Here is a 26,004-nt window from a genome sequence, read left to right on the forward strand (position 1 = left end):
AACTTACTTTTTTAATTAGCCATTTAAAAAGCTTGTTATTTTTAAACAGAGAGTGGTTAACAAGATGAAATAAGTCGCAAAGAAAGCTTAATTCAACGAAAAATGCTATTTTCCGTCTGCATGTTGTTTGGAGATAATAAGTATTTACAATAATGTTGACAATAGCACTTGTTTAGTAACTAGATTAATATTAAAATTTACGGAAAAACAATTTAAATTTTCAAGGAAGAACCTTTATTTCCCCTTTAAATCCTTTAAGTATTTCATAATCTTATGTATTTCAACTTGAGATTGGTTTCAATTTGTAAACAATAGTTTAAGTTAAGCTGATTATATTGCATAAGTATTCATTGGACCTTCTCCACATGTATACTCGTGGTGGCGTGATCGCCTTCTGTTGTTTTTTTTTGTTGCTTTTTAGCTCACCTGGCCCGAAGGGCCAAGTGAGCTTTTCTCATCACTTGGCGTCCGTCGTCCGTCGTCGTCGTCGTCCGTCGTCGTTAACTTTTACAAAAATCTTCTCCTCTGAAACTACTGGGCCAAATCAAACCAAACTTGGCCACAATCATCATTGGGGTATCTAGTTAAAAAAATGTGTGGCGTGACCCGGTCAACCAACCAAGATGGCCGCCACGGCTAAAAATAGAACATAGGGGTAAAATGCAGTTTTTGGCTTATAACTCAAAAACCAAAGCATTTAGAGCAAATCTGACATGGGGTAAAAATGTTTATCAGGTCAAGATCTATCTGCCCTGAAATTTTCAGATGAATCGGTCAATCGGTTGTTGGGTTGCTGCCCCTGAATTGGTAATTTTGAAGAAATTTTGCTGTTTTTGGTTATTATCTTGAATATTATTATAGTTAGAGATAAACTGTAAACAGCAATAATGTTCAGCAAAGTAAGATCTACAAATAAGTCAACATGACCAAAATGGTCAGTTGACCCGTTTAGGAGTTATTGCCCTTTATAGTCAATTTTTAACCATTTTTCGTTAATTAAAGTAATCTTTTACAAAAATCTTCTCCTCTGAAACTACTTGGCCAAATTAATCCAAACTTGGCCACAATCATCTTTGGGGTATCTAGTTTAAAAAATGTGTGGCGTGACCTGGTCAACCAACCAAGATGGCCGCCACGGCTAAAAATAGAACAAAGGGGTAAAATGCAGTTTTTGGCTTATAACTCAAAAACCAAAGCCTTTTGAGGAAATCTGACATGGGATAAAAATGTTTATCAGGTCAAGATCTATCTGCCCTAAAATTTTCAGATGAATCGGTCAATCGGTTGTTGGGTTGCTGCCCCTGAATTGGTAATTTTGAGGAAATTTTGCTGTTTTTGGTTATTATCTTGAATATTATTATAGTTAGAGATAAACTGTAAACAGCAATAATGTTCAGCAAAGTAAGATCTACAAATAAGTCAACATGACCAAAATGGTCAGTTGACCCGTTTAGGAGTTATTGCCCTTTATAGTCAATTTTTAACCATTTTTCGTTAATTAAAGTAATCTTTTACAAAAATCTTCTCCTCTGAAACTACTTGGCCAAATTAATCCAAACTTGGCCACAATCATCTTTGGGGTATCTAGTTTAAAAAATGTGTGGCGTGACCTGGTCAACCAACCAAGATGGCCGCCACGGCTAAAAATAGAACAAAGGGGTAAAATGCAGTTTTTGGCTTATAACTCAAAAACCAAAGCATTTTGAGGAAATCTGACATGGGATAAAAATGTTTATCAGGTCAAGATCTATCTGCCCTAAAATTTTCAGATGAATCGGTCAATCGGTTGTTGGGTTGCTGCCCCTGAATTGGTAATTTTGAGGAAATTTTGCTGTTTTTGGTTATTATCTTGAATATTATTATAGATAGAGATAAACTGTAAACAGCAATAATGTTCAGCAAAGTAAGATCTACAAATAAGTCAACATGACCAAAATGGTCATTTGACCCGTTTAGGAGTTATTGCCCTTTATAGTCAATTTTTAACCATTTTTCATAAATTAAAGTAATCTTTTACAAAAATCTTCTCCTCTGAAACTACTTGTCCAAATTAATCCAAACTTGGCCACAATCATCTTTGGGGTATCTAGTTTAAAAAATGTGTGGCGTGACCTGGTCAACCAACCAAGATGGCCGCCACCGCTAAAAATAGAACATAGGGGTAAAATGCAGTTTTTGGCTTATAACTCAAAAACCAAAGCATTTTGAGGAAATCTGACAGGGGATAAAAATGTTTATCAGGTCAAGAACTATCTGCCCTGAAATTTTCAGATGAATCGGTCAATCGGTTGTTGGGTTGCTGCCCCTGAATTGGTAATTTTGAAGAAATTTTGCTGTTTTTGGTTATTATCTTGAATATTATTATAGTTAGAGATAAACTGTAAACAGCAATAATGTTCAGCAAAGTAAGATCTACAAATAAGTCAACATGACCTAAATGGTCAATTGACCCCTTAAGGAGTTATTGCCCTTTATAGTCAATTTTTAACAATTTTCATTAATTTGGTAAATTTATGTAAATTTTTACCAAATATAGTTCTCTGTTATGGGCAAAGTTCATGATAGATATAATTGTAAGAAGCAAAATCGTTCAGTAAAGTAAGAACTTCAAACACATCACCATCACCAAAATACAATTTTGTCATGAATCCATTTGTGTCCTTTGTTTAATATGCACATAGACCAAGGTGAGCGACACAGGCTCTTTAGAGCCTCTAGTTTAGTCGACTTTTCTCTTTTCTTTATATGTTTGTCCATTATAGAATATTCTCTTTTTTTCTCTTTATATTTCAGAATATCTTTGTTCTTTGCTTTTTGTTTTTTTTCCTTTTTCTCAATTTTTTGTCCCCCAATAATTATTTTTATGCCCCATATATTGGCATTATGTTTTCTGGTCTGTGCGACTGTCTGTTTGTCCGTTCTTCACAGGTTAACGTTTTTTGGTGGAGGTAGTTTTTGATGAAGTTGAAGTCCAATCAAGTTTAAACTTAGTACACATGTTCCCTATGATATAATCTTTCTAATTTTAATGCTAAATTAGAGATTCCCCCCCCCCCCCTTTTTCAAGATCCATTAAACATAGAAAATGATAGTGCGAACCGGGCATCCTTGTATGGCAAGCCGTTTTGCTATTTATTCTTACTTCAAGATATCTCATAAACTTTATCAGATATCTTATATAGTTTATAAGATTTATAAGATATCTTATATAGTTTATGAGATATCTTGAAGTAAGAATAAATAGCAAAACGGCTTGCCATACATGTAAATGAAATGACCAATTTTGGTCAGTTTAAATTTTTATAATTAGAAGTGTCCTAGCCATTAATGAAGGTAACACAATTATAAAATATATCTTATATATTTAAAATTATATGAGATATCTTATAAACTATATAAGATATCTTATAAACTTTCGAAGATATCTTATAAACTTTAGAAGATATCTTATAAACTTTAGAAGATATCTTATAAAATTATATAAGATATCTTGTATACAAAATATTTATAAGATGTCTCATACTTTATAAGATATTTTATAAACTTTATGAGATAAATTATATAATATTTAAGATATCTAAAATAACATATTATAAGATATCTTATAAAAATGAAATTGTATAAGATATTTTATAAACTTTATGAGATAAATTATATAATATATAAGATATCTAAAATAACATATTATAAGATATCTTATAAAAATGAAATTGTATAAGATATCTTATATATTATATGAGATATCTTGAAATTCAAATAAATAGTTAAAGGGCTGGCCATATACATGCCTTTGTAATAATGATTTATAAATTGGAAGTTGAATAATCAAGTACTTTCTCTAATAAAAGCTGTTAGACAAATAAACCTTGATGTCATTAAGATGCATTACAAAACTGTCTGTGACATGTAAAATCATGTTATAAATTGGTTAATTAGATTTATCAGATTAAATAGTCCTGGGAAAAATGTAAACTTGCAAGTGAAAACAATTGAGTGTAATACATATTTAGTTCCAGACCATACCAGGGTCATATACTAGCAATAAATAGTTATTTGTTCAAGAGACACATGTCTCATCTGGGATTACCGGTATACCAAATTAAATTATCTTCTCTTTTGCACTGAATTTTCAAAATATTTAATTGTTTATTGCATACTTTATAGTACTATAATATATATATATACAGACATTATTGTCATTATTATCAGGCGTCTATAAAATAAAATTTCAAAAAGAACATAACTCAAGAACGATAGCATAGGCGGATTCAGGGGGGGGGGCCCTGGGGGGCCCGGGCCCCCCCCCCCCCTTTTCGTGGGAAAAATTTGGTTGATTATATAGGGAATCATTGAAGCATGACTGGAGCGGCCCCCCCCTTAGGAAAAGTTCTGGATCCGCCACTGGATAGTAGTGACACTACCTAAATTTGTACTTGATCTGAGGTTTGTGGTAATAAGTATTGTGTATAGGTCTCATAATGTTTGTTTGGTTTGGGTTGTTTGGTTGTTTGGTTATAATAGTAAATAAAACACCCAACTCTTGTTTTGTAACTTTTATTTAATGTAAATAAATACTTTTAGTATCTAAGCTACATTAATTAAATATAGATAAAAAGTTCCTGCAACAAGTATCAGTTATAGTATAACAGTAAAATGTTTGTATGAATACTCAGTAAATAAAGTTTTGCGACACATATTTTTTGTTTTAATCTCACAAATATAATTATGAAGAATAATATACGTTTGAAAAATAAATTATAAAATTAAAAAGAATTGTTGCCAAACTTTATTACTCAGGATATAAGTTTATTTCTAATGTAAATGCTATCATCACAAAACTTCTGCATGTCAAAAGTTTGTTTCAGATCTTCCTCTTTTAAGGTTTAAAGACTTAACATTGGTATAAATGTTATGATTAATTAAGCATTTAAAATTATAATTATTAACAGATTTTAGTTCGATTTTCTGATGGCAAAGATGAAAGTGAATTTTTTTTTGGTACATGTTGATAAATTAAGAGCAAATAGAAAAGAAATATGCCAATTATAGATTACACAAAGGCAATATGAAAATTAAAAAAAGTTTTTCTCTTGAATATCAATCAATAAATTATTAGATTTGTCAAAACACTTTTCTGGATTAACCTTCATCAAAAGATTTAACTATTAATTTGTGTGGAATATTATAATCTCCTCATGCATTAAACATAGACAACTAGTTAAGAATAATAAAAAAACGTTCCCCCAAAAAAGTCTACTAACAAGAAGTGTGCATTTTCAAAAGAATATCTTGCGGTCTGGACAAGCCTAAAAATAACCAAAATAAAATAGCAGTTGTAGATCTTCTGGTCTGTAGAACAATCAGTGCAAAGTTGGTTGATATCTATTTAGCCTTTTTCAAGTAGAACTTATTGTAAAAGTGTGGCAAAGACAGGTAAAAATTGAAGGAGATACAGTCAAAATAAAATATTAATAAAAGGTAGCAACAAAATGATGAAGACATTTAAACTGATACAAAACATGATTTCCTCTGCAATTTGTCAAATCAACAAAAACTAAATGTACCTATATTGAATTTTAAGAAAGACAAATGATAAAATTTCAACATATATTGTTAAGAAATACAGGAATAATTGTCAAGAAACTTAAAAGTCCCAAATATGTCTATAGATAAGACTGAGCATTACTCTTAAACAGCATATAAGTCAAATCTTTGATTAATAAACATTAAAATGTCAAGTTTCAGAAAATAAGGGGACAGGACTATTGAATAGTCTGCTAAAATCAAATTAAAATCTATAAATCTTGTAAAAATTGTAAGAATTAGTCTGTACTTTAAACGTCCTATCAAATTGAAAACTCCCCAAAAAAGTCATTGTTTTTTTAAGATAAAAAAGGGCTATAATCTTGAACAATAATTGTTGAATTTCCCAATATTGATCTTGATCTACATTAATTTTTTTAGCATGGACATTGGAATTGTGTACTGAATATATTCTATATAATTATTGTTAACCAGTAGTTCTTCAGTCAAAAACCTCTATAAGTAAAATAATTTTCACAAAAAACTCTTGAATCGTTAATGTTAAACCTATCAAATTGAATATTTTCATGATCAAATGAGTTAATACATGAAATATATGAGAAAACTTAACTTGCTCCAATTCCCTCTTTTTCTATTATTTTTTATAAACCCACTAAAACATCTGAGATCAAAAACAATTTATTTTTTATAAAACCATGGTTTCTTCTATTTTAAAAATTTAATTACAAAACACTCTTTTCAGTTCTTGTAGTAATATCTAAAATATGACTGGAGTATACCGAGTATAAATCATTTCAACAGATATTAAGGTCCAATATTTCAGTTGCTTACATGATACAAACACTTTTTTTTTCACATGACACTGAACCATTATGAATATTGTGTATGTATATGTTCTACATTCATTACAGAACATACAGCAGTGTTAAAATTTGAGACCTTACACCTTAATAATACAAAAGTGTTAATTCTTTAATTTCAAAATAATATTCATTGCAGTAGTTCCTCTGTTATTTAATAATCACACATAGGAAGCAATAGGTACAATGTATCATTTAGTCCCATTCTTCATTTTGAGAGTCACCCCATTCCTCCCCATTATTATCTTTCAGTCCCATTCTTCATCTTGATCCTCGTCCCCTTCCTCGTCATTATTTTGATTATCCCCTTCGTTCTGAGGATTTTCAAATGGGTGTTCTACAGGTCTGATGTTATTTAGTAAGTCTCTCATTGCACCCATTAATACCACCATTCCTTGTCGCAGATTTTGTGCCCCACCCTCTGCACCCTGGGCTGGTTGTACTGGTGCTGCAGGCTCCTACAAAATATCAAACATATGTTTTAAGCAAGGTTCACATGATAATTTATAATACTGGTGAGTTTCCATCAGTTATAGTAATAAAACAATAAGAGTATTAGAACCTTCTGATTATTTGATGGAACCCCACACTTCCATAAACTAACACATCATAGACTCCTACAATTTAGCCATGTGACCTCTTAGAGTACCTTACATCTTTAAGACTGTAAAATATATCATAGTATATGGAAAGACACTTTTCAATTATAAATTTTCCATTTTGCAAAACATTGTAAATCAAAAACAAATATACTCACATCAAGGTTAAAATTAGGCATCAGTGATCTAAAAAAGTTTGTTAATGTGCTACTCTCTTGATTTATTCTTCTCGTCCTGAAAAATAAAACAGTTCATTATAAAATGAACTAACATCACAAGGTTAAACTAAAGACATAGAATGCATATACTAAATCACATAAATATCAATATGGAATTCATTTGGTTTTTTTCTCAACATTTCACAAAATTTACATGAATACTGTGGATTCATTATTATTTGTTGGATACCAATTTTCTTGGGTTTCGTTGCTTCAGGTGAACCACAAACTCAAATGTTCAATGAATAACATATTTTCAATAAGCTTTGTATACAGAGATTGGCAAAACCAAGAAATCAAATATGGACAAATATGAAAATTGATACCCAAGCCAATAAATGATTCCACAGCATGACATATTCAGCGATGCAAATCTTTTTCAAATAAACTTCCCAAAAGGAATTAAATTATTCAAGAACAAGAATGTGTCCCCAGTACACGAATGCCCCACTCGCACTATTATTTTCTATGTTCAGTGGACCGTGAAATTGGGGTAAACCCTCTAATTTGGCATTAAAATTTAAAAGATCATATCATAGGGAACATGTATACTAAGTTTGAAGGCATTGGACTTCAACTTCATCAAAAACTACCTTGACCAAAAACTTTAACCTGAAGCGGGACAGACGGACGGACGGACGGACGGACGCACAGACCAGAAAACATAATGCCCCTCTACTATCGTAGGTGGGGCATAAAAATAAAGTTATGCTTCACTGCCATTTTTATACCTATTTTCGAGTTGGGATTTGCTTGGTCATTATTAGACATTTTAAAATAAAATTTAGATATTAGGATTTTCAATTTAATCAGGTGAGGTATAGGAATTTGTGTCAGATGTTCGGCCTCCTTGGTTTTTCCCCTTCATAACAAGGTAAGAAAAATTTGCCCCATAACAGCCATTTTTCTTTTCTCATAAGACTCCAATAGCTCATAAAAGGTCATGTTCCAAAATTTTGGCAGGTTCTACATTTATTTTCTTTACATTTGAGACCAATATAATACCAATGCAATTATAAATTTAAAAATATTCACAGTTCCAATACCTTTGTGGTGACTGATAGGCTGCTATAGAGTCTGCTGGAGGTAATGGATCATAGCTCACTACAGTTGTATTAGCCAAATCCTGTAATATAATTCATATATAATTTAATCAGCAAATTAAGCTTCATATCAACTATAAGGAAGCTCTGAATCATAGCTATTTGAGAAAAAAATTGTATAAAATTGCATACATGGCCTCACATATAACAAGTTATAATTATAACTTCATATGAAACTTGATACTAAACTTCAGAGACTGCTTACCATATTGTGAAATTCTGATTCATAGATCCTGAGAAATATGCGACAAAAAAGTTCATATATTGCCATTATGTTTAAGAACAATAGAGGCAGCTGTCAATACCTGTAACATCTACAATCTGTCAATACCTGTAACTTGGCATTGCACAAGGTCATGTTTTTCTCTGGCTGTTTATGACGTCTTTACACTAAATCCATTGGATGTTGGATGTGTACGGATTGATAGTTTAGTCTTAGATGCATGATTTTTATTAGTTGTTAGTGGCTTTGAACTAGCTGTCAGATAACTGTGAGTACTCTCAGATCTGTTCATTGTGTCTTTTTGTGTCGGGATGTATAAGTACCCGGCAACGTCCACTTGTATTTTTGTTCATCTGATGAGTTAAGCCTTTTACAACTGATTTTTATAGTTCGTTCTTATGTTGTACTGTTTACCACTGTCCCAGGTTAGGGGGAGGGTTAGGATCCCGCTAACATGTTTAACCCCCCCACATTATTTTTGCATGTGCCTGTCCCAAGTCAGGAGCCTGTAATTCAGTGGTTTGTTTATGTGTTACATATTTGTTTTTCGTTCATTTTTTTTATATAAATAAGACTGTTAGTTTAGTTTTACGTTGTCTTATCGGGGCCTTTTATAGCTGACTTTGTGGTATAGGCTTTGCTCATTGTTGAAGGCCTTACGGTGACCTAAAGTTGTTAATGTCTGTGTCATTTTGGTCTCTTGTGGACAGTTGTCTCATTGGCAATCATACCACATCTTCTTTTTTATATGCCTACATGAAGATTGATAGCAAAATTTCCTCTGATAAAAAAATATTTTAGAAACTGCACAGTTACATGCTATAGACACTTCCAAGGATGGAAATAGGTAAACAAGTGTCCTTTCCTGGATCAGGTATAATTAAGAAAATCTTTCAAGTTTTCATGACATTTTTCTGTCATTGTCCAGTGTGATAAAAAAATAAGTCATACCTGTGGAAGAGCAGCTGTAGCATCTTTGATTTCTGATAATAATATATGGCGTAAAATATTTCTGGGTGTTCCTTGATACCGTGTTTTCCTTCTGTAACAAAATAGAAATGATTTGTTTAGCAAGCATTATACTGTTTATTGTAATTAATCTTTTAACCATATGTTTGAATACACAAATAAATCAAATAAGAGCTATACTAAGCAAAAAAGGGTGAAAGGAACTTTTTCAGGAAGATGGGTTAAGGCCTTTATTTTAGTGGGAATTTAGGATTTACACTCATTTGGATTTTCAAACTTATGATTAATTTTTTAGAAGGATTCAGCACATATATCTTGGAACTTGAGAAAATATCCCCTCCAAATTTTTTGTGATCATATAGGGGTAGTAATAGAATTTGACTAGTAATGCTCTATAATTTAGAATTTTTCACAATCAAAAGGTAAAAATCATACAAATTAAAGCACATCTTTACCACAATGACAAGCTAAGTAATTGTTTAAAAACTAAAAATCAGTTTATGAAATAGCTTTGACTTTCAAAAATCCTGAAAGACTGGCCATTTTCTGTCAAGCACCCAAACAGTGACAAGACATATTTTCACCACTTTTCAAAGCATGTTTGAATACATTATAAAACAGGCATTTCCTCAGACTTGGAAAATAAAAAAGTTTGTTTAAAGAACTATTAATGTACATTGAATATATATATATATATATATATATATATATATATACCGGTATATAAAAACCGCAATTTTTATACATGTGCATGTAAAACAAATTTCATTGTAGATGGTATATATATATACTAGTAATTTTTGGGGCCCTTTTATAGCTTGCTGTTCGGTGTGAGCCAAGGCTCTGTGTTGAAGGCCGTACCTTGACCTATAACGGTTTACTTTTATAAATAGTTACTTGGATGGAGAGTTGTCTCATTCACACTCATACCACATCGTCCTACATCAATATATATACATTACTTAGAAAATAGTACAAATACTTACTTTTTATTGTATTCCTCCACAAGAGGATCTTTATCATTCACTCTCTGTAATACAACCTTCACATTTCTTTCTAACCACTGTAAAACCTCTGGTGGTTTCCAGCATGAATGGCAGCGTCCAACATATAAAGATATTAATTGTTTCAGAGCATCCGATTGGCTGTTGAAAAGAAAAATATATGAGTATATGTGACATTATGATAAATCTATTCAGCATCAATCACAAAGACCTTTGTAATGGTGTTTTCAAGGGGAATTTTTTTGGTTACTTAACTCATTTTTTTTTCAACCAAAGTAACAGAAATGCCATGTGGATTCTTTTAAATTACCGGTACTGGTAAGAATTGATTTCTAGTAACTGAAAAATATACTTAATATCAAATACATAATCCAATCTTCAAGACTACAATTCAATTTTCATTGCGCTGTTTGTATTTTTATGACGTTTAAATAATTACTTGATATAACAATTTACAATTAGCTATTGCCATTACATTTATTGTGATTTCATATATATATATCAGAACTTGGCTGTTGTTCTAAAACAAGTAAAGTTCTCCTTTTGATCTGTCGTAGGTATATGTTCAATGAAAAAAACTCATTTAAAACTTTACCTATACTGAGCTGTTGGACTAAAGAAACTATGACTAGAGACTTCAGAGTCAGGGTTGACACTACAATTATCTAACAATGGCATCAGGAAACCAGGGAACATCATCAGTGATTTCTGGAGCTAGAAATAAAGGGAAATAATCAGTAATAACAAGGGAAATAATCAGTTGTTACAAAAGAAATCAGAAGCCACTGCTATCTCATAAACAAACAACAAATATAAATAAATTAATTAAAATTATGTATAAGATTTTATTGTTTAAATATAGTTTGACTGATAAATTAACCATAAAGTCACTACTATGCAAACAAAACAAATAAAAAATTGTAATTACAATATGGAATAAAGATTACTAATGCTTAAGTTACTGGTGGAGTAAAATGGTATGGTTTAAGGTGTAACACCACTAATTTGGGCCCGGCCAGAAAGCACATACCAGAAAGTAGCACATATTTAACACAAAATAGTTCCTACGCATGGACATAACTTTCAAAATATTTAGAATATTTTATTAATTTTGGTATCAAATGAAAGCTTCATGACTGGTGATCATTGTAGACAATTTTTGACTGATAAATTTGAATAATAAAAAAAATGGCATGAAATTTAAAAAGGAGGGTACATTTTGCCTTTTTGTCAGATCGGAAGTACCTGTTTTGGTACATCCGAAGTTCTGGGAACCAGTTCTTTCTTATATGCCATGTAAGGTATGTTGATTTTTTTCCGTACAGGACACCAGAAGGTGTTGCTTTGACATGCAATGATTGTCACTTTATTTGAACTTAAGATAAAAGAGCTGTGACCACTCGAAATTGAGGAATTTAACATAGAAAGCAATGGGGCCATTAATTAGTGGTGTACTTCCTTAAATCTAGATAATGTTAATTATTATGTACCAGATTATCTGCAGGTGTTGTGTCTTCTCCATTTTTATCTGCCTGACAAAACATTGCTAATGGCAGTGAAAAGGCAAAGTTTGGCAACTGGGATAAATTTCTGTGGCCCTGAAAAAATAAAGCTTTGTTGTAAGAAATATCATTTCATAGAAATACTAAATGTAAATGGGCATCAAAAATTCAACTATTTTATAATGTTCCCATCTGATTTGTAATCTTTATTTCTATAAAATTACCTCTACCAGCTGTTAATATAAAACATTCTACATGTGCCTGTAACAAGTCAGGAGCCAAGTTATTCAGTGGTTGTTGTTTTTCTATGCAATATACATGTATTTGTTTTTCCTTCATTATTTTGTATATACATTAGGCCGTTGATTTTCTCATTTGAATTGTTTTACATTTGTCATTTTGGGGCCTTTTATAATTGACCTTACAGTATGGACTTTGCTTGTTGTTAACCTATAGTTGTTAATTTCTGTGTCATTCGGTCTCTTGTGGAGAGTTGTCTCATTGGCAATCATACCACATCATCCTATTTTTATATTAAATTCATTTTTTTTCCTTAAAGAACTAGATTTATGTTTCCTTACCTCCCATTCATTAAATAATCTGATAAGAAATGCAAATTCTTCAGATCTCAGGGCATAAAAATCAATCATTAACAATACACACATAGGGTCATTATCTGGGTCTAAACTGAAATAAAATACAACAATATTTTTTTGTTCTGTTATATGCAATATAGTCAGAGAGTAAATGTATTGATCTAAACTGAAGTAAAGAAGTACCGTATATTCCCGAATTTAAAGCACATCGTTTTATAAGCCGCACGGCCGTTTTTAGGGGGGAAGATTGTTTTTGTCCTTACATAAAACGCACCTGAATATTAAGCGCACCCTGAAGAAAACGTACATTTATTCTACTGACCTTATAGTGTCATGAATATTTCCTCCTTTTGCAACTCACACCGTAATTTGTTTCATTTCTATTTTCAGATTGGTGAGAAAGTTGAGAGTATTTTTGAATATATTTATTTGTGTCATATTAAAATAAAAAATCTTAATAAAATAATTATACTTTTCTCATGCATTTTGCTTAAAAAATAAAAACATTTACAAAGTAACTTGAGAGCAGTTGAGTTCTCCTTTCTTTTTTATGTGTTCATTTATTATAAATTGAAACATTCTTCTGTTATTTATGTGTTTTGCATATTGTAAATAAAATAAGGTTTAATCAATTAATCAAAGACATAATCCCAGATAAGAGTCAACGTATTACATCAGTCAAATTTAAGGGAATATTTTTTCCATATGAAACTGGATATGACGTACTATTATCTGGTGGTATTACATCTCAATAATGATCTCACTTTGACTTTCAGAAGACCGACAATATTTTTTATGGTCTTGTTCAGTTAAGGCTAGGCTTTCGTGGCATTAATTTAAATACCAGGCTCTTACTTTTTATCATTAAATGAAATGTTGAGATGTGAAAAAAAATTAAAGTTTTCTGAGTTATATTTGGTATGTACTAATTTAAAATCTTACCTGAGCAATAATTTACAGAATTCTAAAGCTGTCCTGTAACAACCTCTTTGTCCTATATAGGTTAAATGTTTAAATACTGTCAGGTAGAAAGGTCTGGAAAATAAAACACGAATCTTTAGATGATCAAGTTTGTTGGTATAACATAAAATAATCCTCACAAATATATGATGCTTTATCTTCAATTAAGCATATTAGCAAAATGTCTTGCAATTTTGTGATAAGAAATCCAAACCTAAATTGCTCTGAAATTGTTTAGAGCAAGCAGCAAAATACTACATTACTATAATGTGATGTTACCTTTATCATCCTTAACCTTAACAACATGTTTCTTATAAGCAAAATGTGATAGCATTATCATGTATTAAAATCACCACTTTATCTAGCTGTTATTTAATTACTTACCTATTTTCTGCTATTTTAAATTGTAATCTACAGTTTCCTGTGGTTAAACTGAACAGTGGATGGAAGGAGGTTTCAAACGAATGTAAAGCTCTCTCTGAAAAACAAAACATATAAAATAAAGTTACAACAAGAATGTGTCCAAAGTACACAGATGCCCCACGCGCACCATCATTTTCCATGTTCAGTAGACTGTGAAATTGAGGTCAAAACTATAATTTGGCATTTAGATTAGAAAGATCATATCAAAATGAACATGTGTACAAATTTTCAAGTTGATTGGACTTCAGCTTTATCAAAAACTACCTTGACCAAAAACTTTAACCTGAAGCAGGACAGACGGATGGACAAATGGACAGACAAACTGACGCACAGACCAGAAAACATAATGCCCCTCTTCTATCGTAGGTGGGGCATAAAAATAAAATTTGTAATGTTAATCACCATTATATTATTCTTCAATGTGATATTTTGTGCACATCATCAAAATTTTGACAAAAAGTATTATATAACAATGGTTTTACCATGCTAATTCACAAGGTCACATTCTGCAGAAAGACACTTTCAGTATGACTGAACATTGTTTTATTTTTGATCTGAACAATTTTGGTCTTACTTCTAAATGTCATGTGCATATCTGAGTTGCAGCAAATACCAATGTTCAAGTCATTAGTTAAGACTGGCTAAGGATTAAACTCATAACCATCCACACTATCCACACTTGAGATAAGTGCACTATCATTAAACCATCAGGACAGTTGTACATGAATTTGAAGCTTTAGTTTAACAACATATCATCATCATAAGGAAGGAGGGAGGTTTGTGCACACAAACACCTGGTTTGCTTCATCATTTTGTGCCTGTTTTTGGTCAGGTTATCTTAACAATGTGTTGTGCTTGGTGTTATTCTATGTTTATATGTCAAGTTTTGAAATTAGGGATAAGACATGTGTTTGTGGTTGATGTCTTAAGTTGCATTGTGCAAAAGTTTAAGTAATTTGTATTTTCACTTATTTATCAAATTCGAAATAACAGTATTCGATTGGTAGAATTAAATAAATATGTGAATTTGCACTAAAAATCCATTCATCTGCAGAAAACTTACTTAAACATTATAGAATTTTAATAATTCAATAACATTATAGGTTGTGCATTTCTGTAAATATTGACAATGCATTTTCCCATAGGAACTCCCTTTACGGCTAAAACTGTACCACTTTTACTATGAAGTTTTGAAAAAAATCTAATCCAAGAATTGAAAGTTCATATGCACTACAATTCTTTTCAAAGGTCAAACAAGTAAAACTGCGAGCTACTGCTCACTGATGATACCCCTGCCGCAAGTGGATAATATTAATTGTGTAAAATATGCAAGGGTTCGGTAAACAGGAAGATGTCAAGTGATGAATCTGAAAACGCATCACACGGTATAGCTGACTTATATTAACCCTTAAACCAAATTTCAGAAATCCTTGTATTGTAGTTCCTAAGAAAAATGTGAAGAAAAATTTTCAACTTGGCCAGGGCTCACACTACTTCAGAATTATAGGGAGAAGTGACTTCTCTTTTTGAAACTGATAGGGAGAAGTGGTGAGATTTGAAAGAGAAGTGCTCATTCGCGCGGGTGCGCTACAATGTTTGGATTTTACAATAGTATAAAGGGCCATATGTAAATAATGTTCTTTTTATGTTGTTCAATTCATATAAGTAAAAAGTTACAATTAAAGTAACATTTGAAATTAAAAGTTGTTTAAGTTTTACTAAGGATCTTGTGAGAAACTACCAACTAAATATCTAGCACTAAAAAAAAAAAATATTTTAAAAAATGTAAAGAAATTATATCAATTACAATTTAATTAAAAATTATCTTGTGTATGAAATTCAGTGTTTCTCATAAAAAATATAAAAGTTATTTAGCTGGGCCATAATATATTGATATTAGTATAATAGTCTCAGAGTTAAGCAACTTTAATCAATAGTTTGAAACATTCATAAAAAATATAGGGAATTATATACACCAATCAATTAGATGTAACCAAAAGTCTCTTAATGCGTGTGGGATGCGTAATTTTTCCCCTTTGGGATCAATATTCTTCTGTCAGCTGTTCCATCCGTGCGTCCGTAGTAATTATTGTAAAAGTACGGATTTCGGTCATAGCTGGTCCGGTTCAGATCCGTAGTTTAAAAATCGGTCAATGGCGGACGAATGCAAGAAAATTTACAAAAAATAAACGATGTTTGACAAGTTATTTGGAAAGGAACATGACGGTTTTAATGCAATAAATGGATTAAACATTTACTGGAGGCAACTTTTATCACGTTTAAATGAAGTAACAAACTTATTTTGCCGCCGAAATTTAGGTTGATGTACGTTTTCGAGTAACAAGCACCGGAACTTGCAAAAATGCACGAAGTAATAAAAAGTTGTATTTTTATCAAATAACCTGATACACACTGCGAAGACAATGCTTCAACCTCTTTTCTAAAGATAATGAATAGTTAATGTCTGAATTTCTTTAATTATCAGTAAAAAATTGATGTTTCATCAACTTGGTAAAAATTGAAAATGTCCGATGAAGGAAGCAACTGAAAGCGACTTTCGTCAAGAACAGGGCGACTTCTTTTCGCTTTTGGGGGTCGGGGAAAGCGAAGTGACGGTCGGGAGGGCGACTTCTTCGCCCAAGTCGCCTGGTAGCGTGAGCCCTGCTTGGCTATCATGTGTAAAATCAAACAAGTGTTCGGTAAACAGGAAGTTGTTGAGTGATGAATCTGAAAACCCATCACATGGTATAGCTGACTTATATCAAGCCTGAAACCAAATTTCAGAAATCCTGGTAGTGTAGTTCCTGTAGTGTAGACTGATGGACTGACGGACAGACAGACAGAGGTAAAACAGTATACCCCCCTTTTTTTCAAAGGGGGGGTATAAATATAGGGCTGTGCGGCATATTTACAACGTTTATATGCCCTGAACTTTTCAGAGTTTAAACTAACACTAATTTTCTTAACTACCCCTACCTCAAATGAAGGGTTACCACAGATTTCAAAGTAAACACTATGCACATATTTATCTACTGGTAACATTCCCAAGTTGTGTCTGTATGAGATGGGACACAGGGAGCATAACTGGGAACCAGTATGTAAATAAAATTAATTTTCTATGAATATTCTAAATCTACCCAAAAGAGGTGTGGTTTGAGAAACAGCTGTATTTACAAAGTGCAACCTATATGTATACCAAAATGTCTCATCAGACTTCCTTACATTGTATATTTAAATACATAAATACTAGTTTTAGTACCAAATGGGATCTTAACAAATATAGCTATATCCATCTAGTGTTAGATTTGAGATATAAAGCAAATACAGAGAAAAATAACATTTGTCCTTGATTTAAAATTGAGAAAGGAAATGGGGAATGTGTCAAAGCGACAACAACCCGACCATAGAGCAGACAACAGCCGAATTTGTATTAATCTGTTACCTAATAATTCAGCTGACATCTGCATATCTTCACTCATTTTAAACACATCACTCAAAGCTATTAAGGCATCTATATGGTAACCTTGTATTTGTAAAATATTCTACAAAATAATGAATGATATATATGAATTTTAATGGTGATGTAAGGAAAAAATGTTATCTCTGACAATTACAGACGAAACTAATAGTTAGTATTTGTACACAATTTCAAGCACTGATGTCTTCACTAAAAATAATAGGTTTTAAATACTTATAGTGAAAGAATACATATTTATACATGTTTTTGCAACCAGTCATTTTAAGTCTATAAATTTATCCATGGATCCTCTCTGATACATTATAATACATTTACTACCTATAAAAGCACTTTTATGTTGGTATGCATATAGCTTAGGAGTATGATGTAATGAGTGGTATGGATATGACAAGGTCTAAAATTGAAATGGCAAGTAGCTGAAAATAATCAGATGTCGATTTGTTTTCACAGACGCCAGTAAAATCATAGTCATAAATGCATCCGATTTTGTCAAATTTTTCACAAATGTCACTTACAAAATTAGACTATTTACCGGATTTGTAATAACATAAGCAACATGGCGGGTACCACATGTGGAGCAGAATTTGCTTACCCTTCAGGAGCACCTGAGATCACCTTCAGTTTTTGGTGGGGTTCATGGTGCTTAGTCTTTAGTTTTCTATGTTGTGTCTTCCGTACTATTATTTGTCTGTTTGTCTTTTTATTTTTAGCCATGGCGTTGTCAGTATATTTTCAATCTATGAGTTTGACTGCCCCTCTGATATCTTTTGTCCCTCTTTTATTCATCCCTTCATGACATATCATTATCATGATAGCTTTAAGTATATATTTTTGTCAAATATATAAATAAATATTATATGTATATATAAAAAGGGTTGGGTTCTGGATGTCCCAGCTGCTTACCCCTACCATAAAAGCATTGAAGTGCATCTAAAATATATGCTAGAGAATTGTAGAGCTAATCTTATTTGATCTACAATTTATGCTTAATGTACCGGTACTGGGGATTCATTATTATTCATTGGATATGAATTTTCGTGGTCTTCATGGGTACAGGTGAACCACAAATTCAAATGTTCAATGAATTGCATACTTGCTATAGGCTTTGTATGCAGAGATTGGCAAAACCATGAGATCAAACACCCACTAAAATGCTGGTTTTCCTCAATCCATAAAAATTTATTCCCATGAAAATAAATCAATCTACAGTATTAATGAAACACTGAAAACAACTGTCTTTTAGTTTACATACTGCTATATTCTGTGGGTTTAGAGATTCAACAGCCTCATAAAACTGGAACTGAATTTTTTGATAATCTTTACTGTGCTCAAATATATAATACTGGACACCATTTCTTGTTTCTTTTAATGTCATTGATAAACCTAGAAATATAAAGTAATGTATTTTTTATGAGTAATTATGAATAATTAAACCATTTCAAATGTTTCTGTTAGTTTGTTGTGTAGTGACAAATATTACATTATTAATATTCCTTTAAAGGAGCTCGTGGGTGTAAATTTTTTTTTTTTTAATATTCAGTATTTAATAGAAAAAAATAATAAAAAATATAGGTCACCACTGTGTTAAAAAAGTTATTTCAATTTTACTGCCAAAAAAATGGCATTTTTTTTCACATACGGGAGATAATTTGGAGCTTTTTCAATGATAAACATTTTAAAAGTCATCTGGTGCCAAAACGAATTGATTTTTTGGTTGATTTTTGTACCATATCATAAAGTAACAACTAATAGTCTAATAAATAAAATTTGTAATGAAAAAAAAATGTTTCAATTTTTGTAGAATTTTTTTTACCCTCGAGCCTCCTGAATACAAATCAACTGAATCCGTTTAATTGTAAACACACTTTTACTTTTATATTTTTCATTCCAAAAAAAACATTTTTGTTATTTATTTGTTTTCCCTCTTATTCTTCATTAATATTCATGAGAATAATAATTATTATTTGGATACCAATTTTTCATGGATATCATGAGTACAGTCAGGAAAACCATAAATCAAATGTTTAACGAAATTACCAATTTAAAAAAAAAAAACAAGAAATCAAATAGCCACAAAAATGCAAGATTTCCTCAATACACTGAAATTGGAACCCATGAGAATTAACGAATCCTTAGTATTTTAATGTTTTATCAGCATCAATTTAAAAAGTTTAACTGATCATCATGAAGTATTCATTGTGGAATAACAAGATACATTTGTTGTATGTGAAGACACACTAATCAAAATTGATCAACTGAAACCCATAACAAAACAAGCTTAAATATTGTTACAAATGCTTACCTATTTTGCCAATTGGGGGCCAGGTATCTTTCGGAGTTGACATCCAAGTTGCCTTCTTCCTAGCTCGTGCATTTCTTGGTTGTCGTCTACTACAACATACAAATACTATCGATATGATAAATGTAATTTAAAATGATAACAGTATTGAAAAGGTCTTTTCTTTTTACACCATCATATATACATGTACTGGTATTTTAATTGTCTAAATTATTTTTATCAGAGCTTAAGAAAAGAACCAATTGATTATTGTAATCACCCAAAATACAATTTTGTGAACTTGTAGTGTTATTGCAACATTTTAAATTAATAATCACAACACTTAAACAGTACTGTAGCAAAGGACTTCAAGTTTTCATGTCACACATAATTGTTAATATGATTTTTTAATGATGTTTGCTTAGGCTCTAAGGGCACATCATTCAACATGAAGGCATACATGGAAAAAAATGTACCTCATTTCAGCTTGAACAACTCTTGAACCAAAAATTCTTTTCATCTCATTATCTGGGTTCAAATTCCTGTAATTCAAAACATTTTACTATCATCCTGTTATATGTTGTATATCTATAAAATTGGTACATAGCACGACAGGGAGATAACTCTGTAAAATAAGCTTCAATGATATGCTTGCATTTTTTGTGTTGAATATTAAAATTGGTCTTTGGCTTTTGCATTTTTCTACAATTTTACAAACAGATCTTCACAAATTATGACTTGGATGGAGAGTTGTCTCATTGGCACTCATACACATCTTTTTATATCTCTTTAATCTAGAAATTACCATGTATTGCAATGGATGATATAAACATGTTTCAATCTACCAAATGTTCATATCCCTTTTAAAATGTTTTACTAACCAAAGAACTTCTTCAGTGATTGTCTTTTATCATATTGTAATAGTATATATGTCCTTTAAGGTAGATAATTTGATGGTTATATATGATAGTCTCTACCAATTTTTTTTCACTCATAACAATGAAGAGAACTCAACATATTGAAAACATTATGTTGATCTCTGGATCTTTTGTTGGGACACTGCCTATATTTATTTCATTAACATTACTTAAAACATGGACTTTTCATGGTTGTAATTTACTTTTGCTATAGGTGTTCATATTCATGAATCTAACACTTCAATTTTGATGGTCGTGTTCATTTCTACAAACTATTTGTGAAGGGGTACATTTTTAACAATATCTACATTCTGGTTTAACAAGCAAAAGAGTCCTAGCACAAATATTGCCACAATTACAGTTATTTCTAATATTCAGTTAAATTAAAAACTAGTACTTGTGTTCTACAGTCAATAAGGCTTTCATGCTTGATGTTACAGTTGACTGCTCAGTGTCTTGTATGTGTGTACTTTTACTTTCTCCCAGAATTCTTTCAACTTCCTGAAGTGATGCATCAATTTCATCCATGTTTTCTCCATGTTCAACTTTCTCTTCAACTTTTTCTTTGTTCTTCTTTTTCTTTTTCTTCTTCTTTTTTTTAGCACCTTGTTGTGGAATGTCTTTAGGAACAACATTTTCTATATCATTTGCTTCTTCAATTTCATCATCCTCTTCGTCATCATCTCCAAGCTGCAAATAAACAAGATAGCTGTCTTATTTTCTTTAATTTTACAACATAGAAAGATTTTTTTTTCAGGAGATTGAATTTAGTTGTTAATATGGTTGGTTATTCAATTTTAAAAAGCTATTTTTTTAAATAATAATCCCCTTTAAATTCTTCTAAAAGAAAATTTTGCTCTTTAATGTGCCAGCTTTGATATTACAGTCTGAAAATGGTCAGTTCTCTAGAATAGAGGATGTCATAAAGTCAATTTATAAAACAGTTTGTAAAAATTTAAATGAAAGTTATTGTGTGCAGATAATAGCACAATGCGCATGCTAACTCCAGGTTCTCACTAAGGATTTTTGAAGGCGTGTCCAAGGACTCATATTTTTTTACCATGGTGAGTCCAACAGTAAGAAGAAGATATTTATTGCAATATCAGTCAGGGGACTTACTTAAATAAGTGATTTTCTAAATCACTGATTTAAGTAACATTATTTCCATAAAGGTTGGAAGTTAGAGTTGTCTTTCTTCAATAATCACCTATTTAAGTAGTACAAATTAATCACTAGAAGAAGTGATTTAATTTTATTGTAGCTTTAAATATAGAATACTAATGATCCAGGGACTAATTATGTTTCTAAACTTATCAGAACCAACATCTGTGTTGTCTAGGATGACCAGGTCATTTCAGGTGATGACCTTGTACTGAATCTAGGATAATGACATAAAAATCACTTGTTTAAGTATCAGACCTCAATTTCCTTCCCAAAAATCACTTCTTTAAGTATCATTTTTTTAATAATCCCTACTAATTTCAACACCCCCGAACAGTGAGATTTTTATCACGAACAGTAGAATTTTATTACATAATCTGAAAGATGAAACCTTGAACTTCACAGGAAAAATACTCCCACTGCTGGGAAAAATCTTTTAAGAAAGTATCAGTTCATTATGTAAAGCCATTATTATAGCATTTTTTCAACTAAAATAGAATTTTCAGCTAAATGATAACATCAAAGGCAGAAACCTTTCTACTTAAAAGAAGCAAAAAGTTCATTGTTTTTTAATTTTACTAATTAAAAGATATTATTTAAACCTATGTGTTTAAAATTTGGAAAAAAATACAAAATTCCAATTTGTGACAAAACCACAATTTTGCTACTCAAATAAGTGATTTAAAAATCACCTATTTCAGTAAGTCCCCTGACTGAATATAATTTAGTATTTTAGTCTCTATGACCTGTAAACACTAAACAGAGCGATGAAATACATTTAATTCAGATAACTTTTAAACATTTCCTATAAAATTATGATATCAGTGGCGTAGCTTGCATGTATGCTCAGATGCTCAAGCATCCACATCATTTTGACAGGGAAAAAAATATAAATAAAGATATGTTCGCAGCAGTTAAACTCGGAGGTATCCGTATGTAACAAGGGTTAGGATATGAGGATAACATCCAATTATTTCCGATGAAGTATGCGTGGTCTTTTATAAAGGATAATTTAGTGCATGTAATAAAACAAGATGGATAAATCTCTATTTTTTTTCGTAAAAAGACTACGTCGTCGGCTACGGCCAGTGCAGAGGATGATGCACAGATCCTCGGACATGTTTCATCTGAAATTGAGCCTAGCGGAGCGATGGCTTCTACAACTAACTAACAACATAACTGACAACTAAACCACCATATCCTGATATCGTTTCCTGTGACATGAAAGACGACGTGAAAAAAAAAACTAATCTGTAATAGAGTGTGATCATTCTTAGGCTTATCAGTAAATTCAAGTTTCTATCTAGGTCCACATATTAATTTTATATTCAATAAAAGAACAAAGTTCCTATGTCCCCTGCATTGCACATATTTTATGTAACCAAGGAACAAGGGCAATAACTAATAAAAAATAATATTTTTCCTTTTCCTTTTATTTTTAATGGAGAAATAAAAGCTTCAGAGAAAATGCAATGGGAGTTCCGTATAATTTATATTTCAAAAGTTAAAAGCTTATGACTTATTTTCGAAATTGTCATTGCTGATGATATAAAAATCTGTCAAGAATTGTACACATGAGAGTGCAAACAAGACCGGATGGACGGACACCAGGTATTTCGATGATGTCCCCTACGACGCGTTAATGGGGTCACTTCAGTTCTTATATTCTTAAGTGCCGCTGTGATAAGGCCGTTTTTTAGAAATGCTAGGAAAGGGGATCACTTCAATTCCTTTATACAGAAGTGCCGCTGTGATTGGGCCGTTTATGAGAGATGTCAAATATAAGATTGGTGGGAAACTTTTACATCAAATAAATAAATTATGAATTACATTCAATTTCGAGAATTTCGAGAAAACATTAAAATTGTGTTTGAAATATAATTATATGAATTGGTGGGTATTTTGAAATAAAACAAAAATCTAACCAGTGTTAGATTCTAGGGGAGAACATGTGCTTACAGGAACAATGTCTGAAAAAAATATAATTTTCTGCATAAAATAGTCAAAATTTTTTTTTCGCCACGCTCCGCTCGCCGAAGGCATCCACATCATTTCAACCGTGGCTACGCCACTGGATATGTGCATGATGGAGTATTCAGTTTATACACAATATTTCAAGCTTGATGCATCTTTGGACTCACCAGATTTAAAAATATTTTTTTACTCATGGACTTGCCTTTGTTAGAACCTTATGCTATTTTATAATACATGTTCATTGTTGGTCATTGCATCAATTGGGTATAGATGTGCATTAGTTTCTCCATAGGCGGTAATGGTAACGTTTTCTTCTGTTTCTCAGTCCATATCGTTAACTTGGATATGTGTGATTGCTCGTTTCGAAGCTGAGACATTTTGACATATGTGGTTAAATTTTCGGGGTACGAAGTGAGATTACTTTTTCCGTAAATTAGCAAACCCCGAGTATCCTTTTGTGATGCGCCTCCTCATGGTAAATAATCCCATTTTAAACACAAAAAGTTCTTTGAAAATTTAATACTTTGAACACATTTAATAGCTCCATAGATTTTACACATTTATTCTGTGTTCCCCTACTTTATAAATTAACTCAAATGGTTAAGCTCAGTCACTTGTTTATCATAGAAAAGTGTCAAATATCACTACACAGAGAATTTTTGTTTACACATGACTTTTGAGTTCCTCATTTCAAAGCGCATTAGGGATGTTGTCCCAATTGCCACGTAAATGAAACTGCTGGTAACTCAGGTCCTCTACCAGTAGAGGTTGAACATGTACGTACATGTTATGGCTATTTGGAAATCTGGGCCAGTTGACCCAAGAATCTGCAACGCTGACGGTTGAACTAAATACATCATACAACAATCATTTTTCCATCATTGTCCATTGTGGCATCAGTTAGTTCTATTGTGACGTCAAAATTTTACGGGAACCTTTGACCTGTCCTACAGACATATAGGGACAAGGTGCATTGTACATTTTTTTTATTTTTATACTAAGAACTAATAGAAGAGATGAAAACAAATTTATGTAATTAATAAATTCTGTAAAGATAATTCTTTCCTCAATGGAATTTTTATTTTTTGAATACTTGATTTGCATAGGATTTTCCAATAAAATGCTGAAAATATGCTTTATACTAGTATTAATGCATAATGATTGTAAGAAACAAATTAATATTAATGTTAATATTTCATCAAATAAATTTAAGTCAGATATTCTTCATGTTCTTATGAATATCCTTCCATATTGAATACAAATTTTCTTAAGTCTGATGTAGACATTTTGTCAAAACTTTTAAACTACACAGGTGTCTAAAGGGGTCATTATGAATTTCTGGAGTAAAGGGGGTGGCAAAAAGGAGGAAAGGGCAAAGATGTTTGAAACTTATGTTTAATAAATCAAAGATCACTGGAATCTGAACATGTGTCTGACTATTGTGTTGTTGCATTTGCCATATGTTTAATTAGTCTGAGATTACACTGACGTCCAACAGCTGTTTTGCCAGACAAGCTGGGGTAGTTGGTCCCTCGGTCCCAGGTTGTCTTGGATGTGGGTCTCATTGGGGTCTAAGCTGACATGGGATTGCTGATTTTTTGTAAGCATGACACATGAAAGTCAAATTATTGTGGCGTGAAAACGTGAAATGAAGTCATGCAGGACAAGAGAAATTAAAAATAAAATAAGAATTGCTTACATACATAGTGTAAACGGGATACAGGAATCTGACAAAACAGTAAGCGGGATCTGGGATTAGAACCCCCAAATGAGAACCACTGGAACGTCAGAGTAATTTCGGCCTAACGTTTAATGTTCATAATGTTTCCCTTACCAGTGCAAAAGGGTTCACAACAGCAGTCTGAGTTTTCTCGGGACTTTCTTCCTCATCTATCTCGTCATCAACAGACAAAACTTCTAATTCTTGTCTACCATGAAGTTTGCGCAATGCCCTCGATGACATGTTAAAAATAAGGACAAATAGTTCAAATGTTTAGCGAGGAACTCTTATGTCAAGTTCCACATGTTCAATGTTTACAATTTGTTGAGACCGGAAGTTACACACTGCGGGATATTCAATGTATTGGCTTTAATATGTAAAATTGGAGACATCAGCCAATAATACAATAATACCAATTATATGCATTCTTACAAATGATCCAAACAATAAATTAATGTGAGTTCTGAATTTTTAA

The 26,004-nt window shown here is 31.7% G+C and overlaps 1 protein-coding gene across 1 annotated transcript; it reads right to left on the minus strand.

Moving 5' to 3' along the window:
- Positions 1–4,540: 4,540 nt before the first annotated feature.
- Positions 4,541–25,877, minus strand: LOC139523284 (ribosome quality control complex subunit TCF25-like). Its single transcript, XM_071317151.1, has 16 exons — positions 25,644–25,877; positions 21,072–21,364; positions 20,234–20,299; positions 19,782–19,870; positions 18,732–18,862; positions 17,444–17,543; positions 13,963–14,056; positions 13,561–13,653; positions 12,604–12,709; positions 12,011–12,118; positions 11,116–11,234; positions 10,503–10,661; positions 9,499–9,589; positions 8,268–8,347; positions 7,162–7,237; positions 4,541–6,862 (listed from the first exon to the last, which is right to left on the minus strand). The coding sequence occupies exons 1-16, from the start codon at positions 25,770–25,772 to the stop codon at positions 6,653–6,655; spliced, it is 1,944 nt and encodes a 647-aa protein (XP_071173252.1). The 5' UTR covers positions 25,773–25,877; the 3' UTR covers positions 4,541–6,652.
- Positions 25,878–26,004: the final 127 nt, after the last annotated feature.

The sequence above is a fragment of the Mytilus edulis genome, chromosome 5 (genome assembly GCF_963676685.1).
Source record: "Mytilus edulis chromosome 5, xbMytEdul2.2, whole genome shotgun sequence".
Classification (NCBI taxonomy): Eukaryota; Metazoa; Mollusca; class Bivalvia; order Mytilida; family Mytilidae; genus Mytilus; species Mytilus edulis.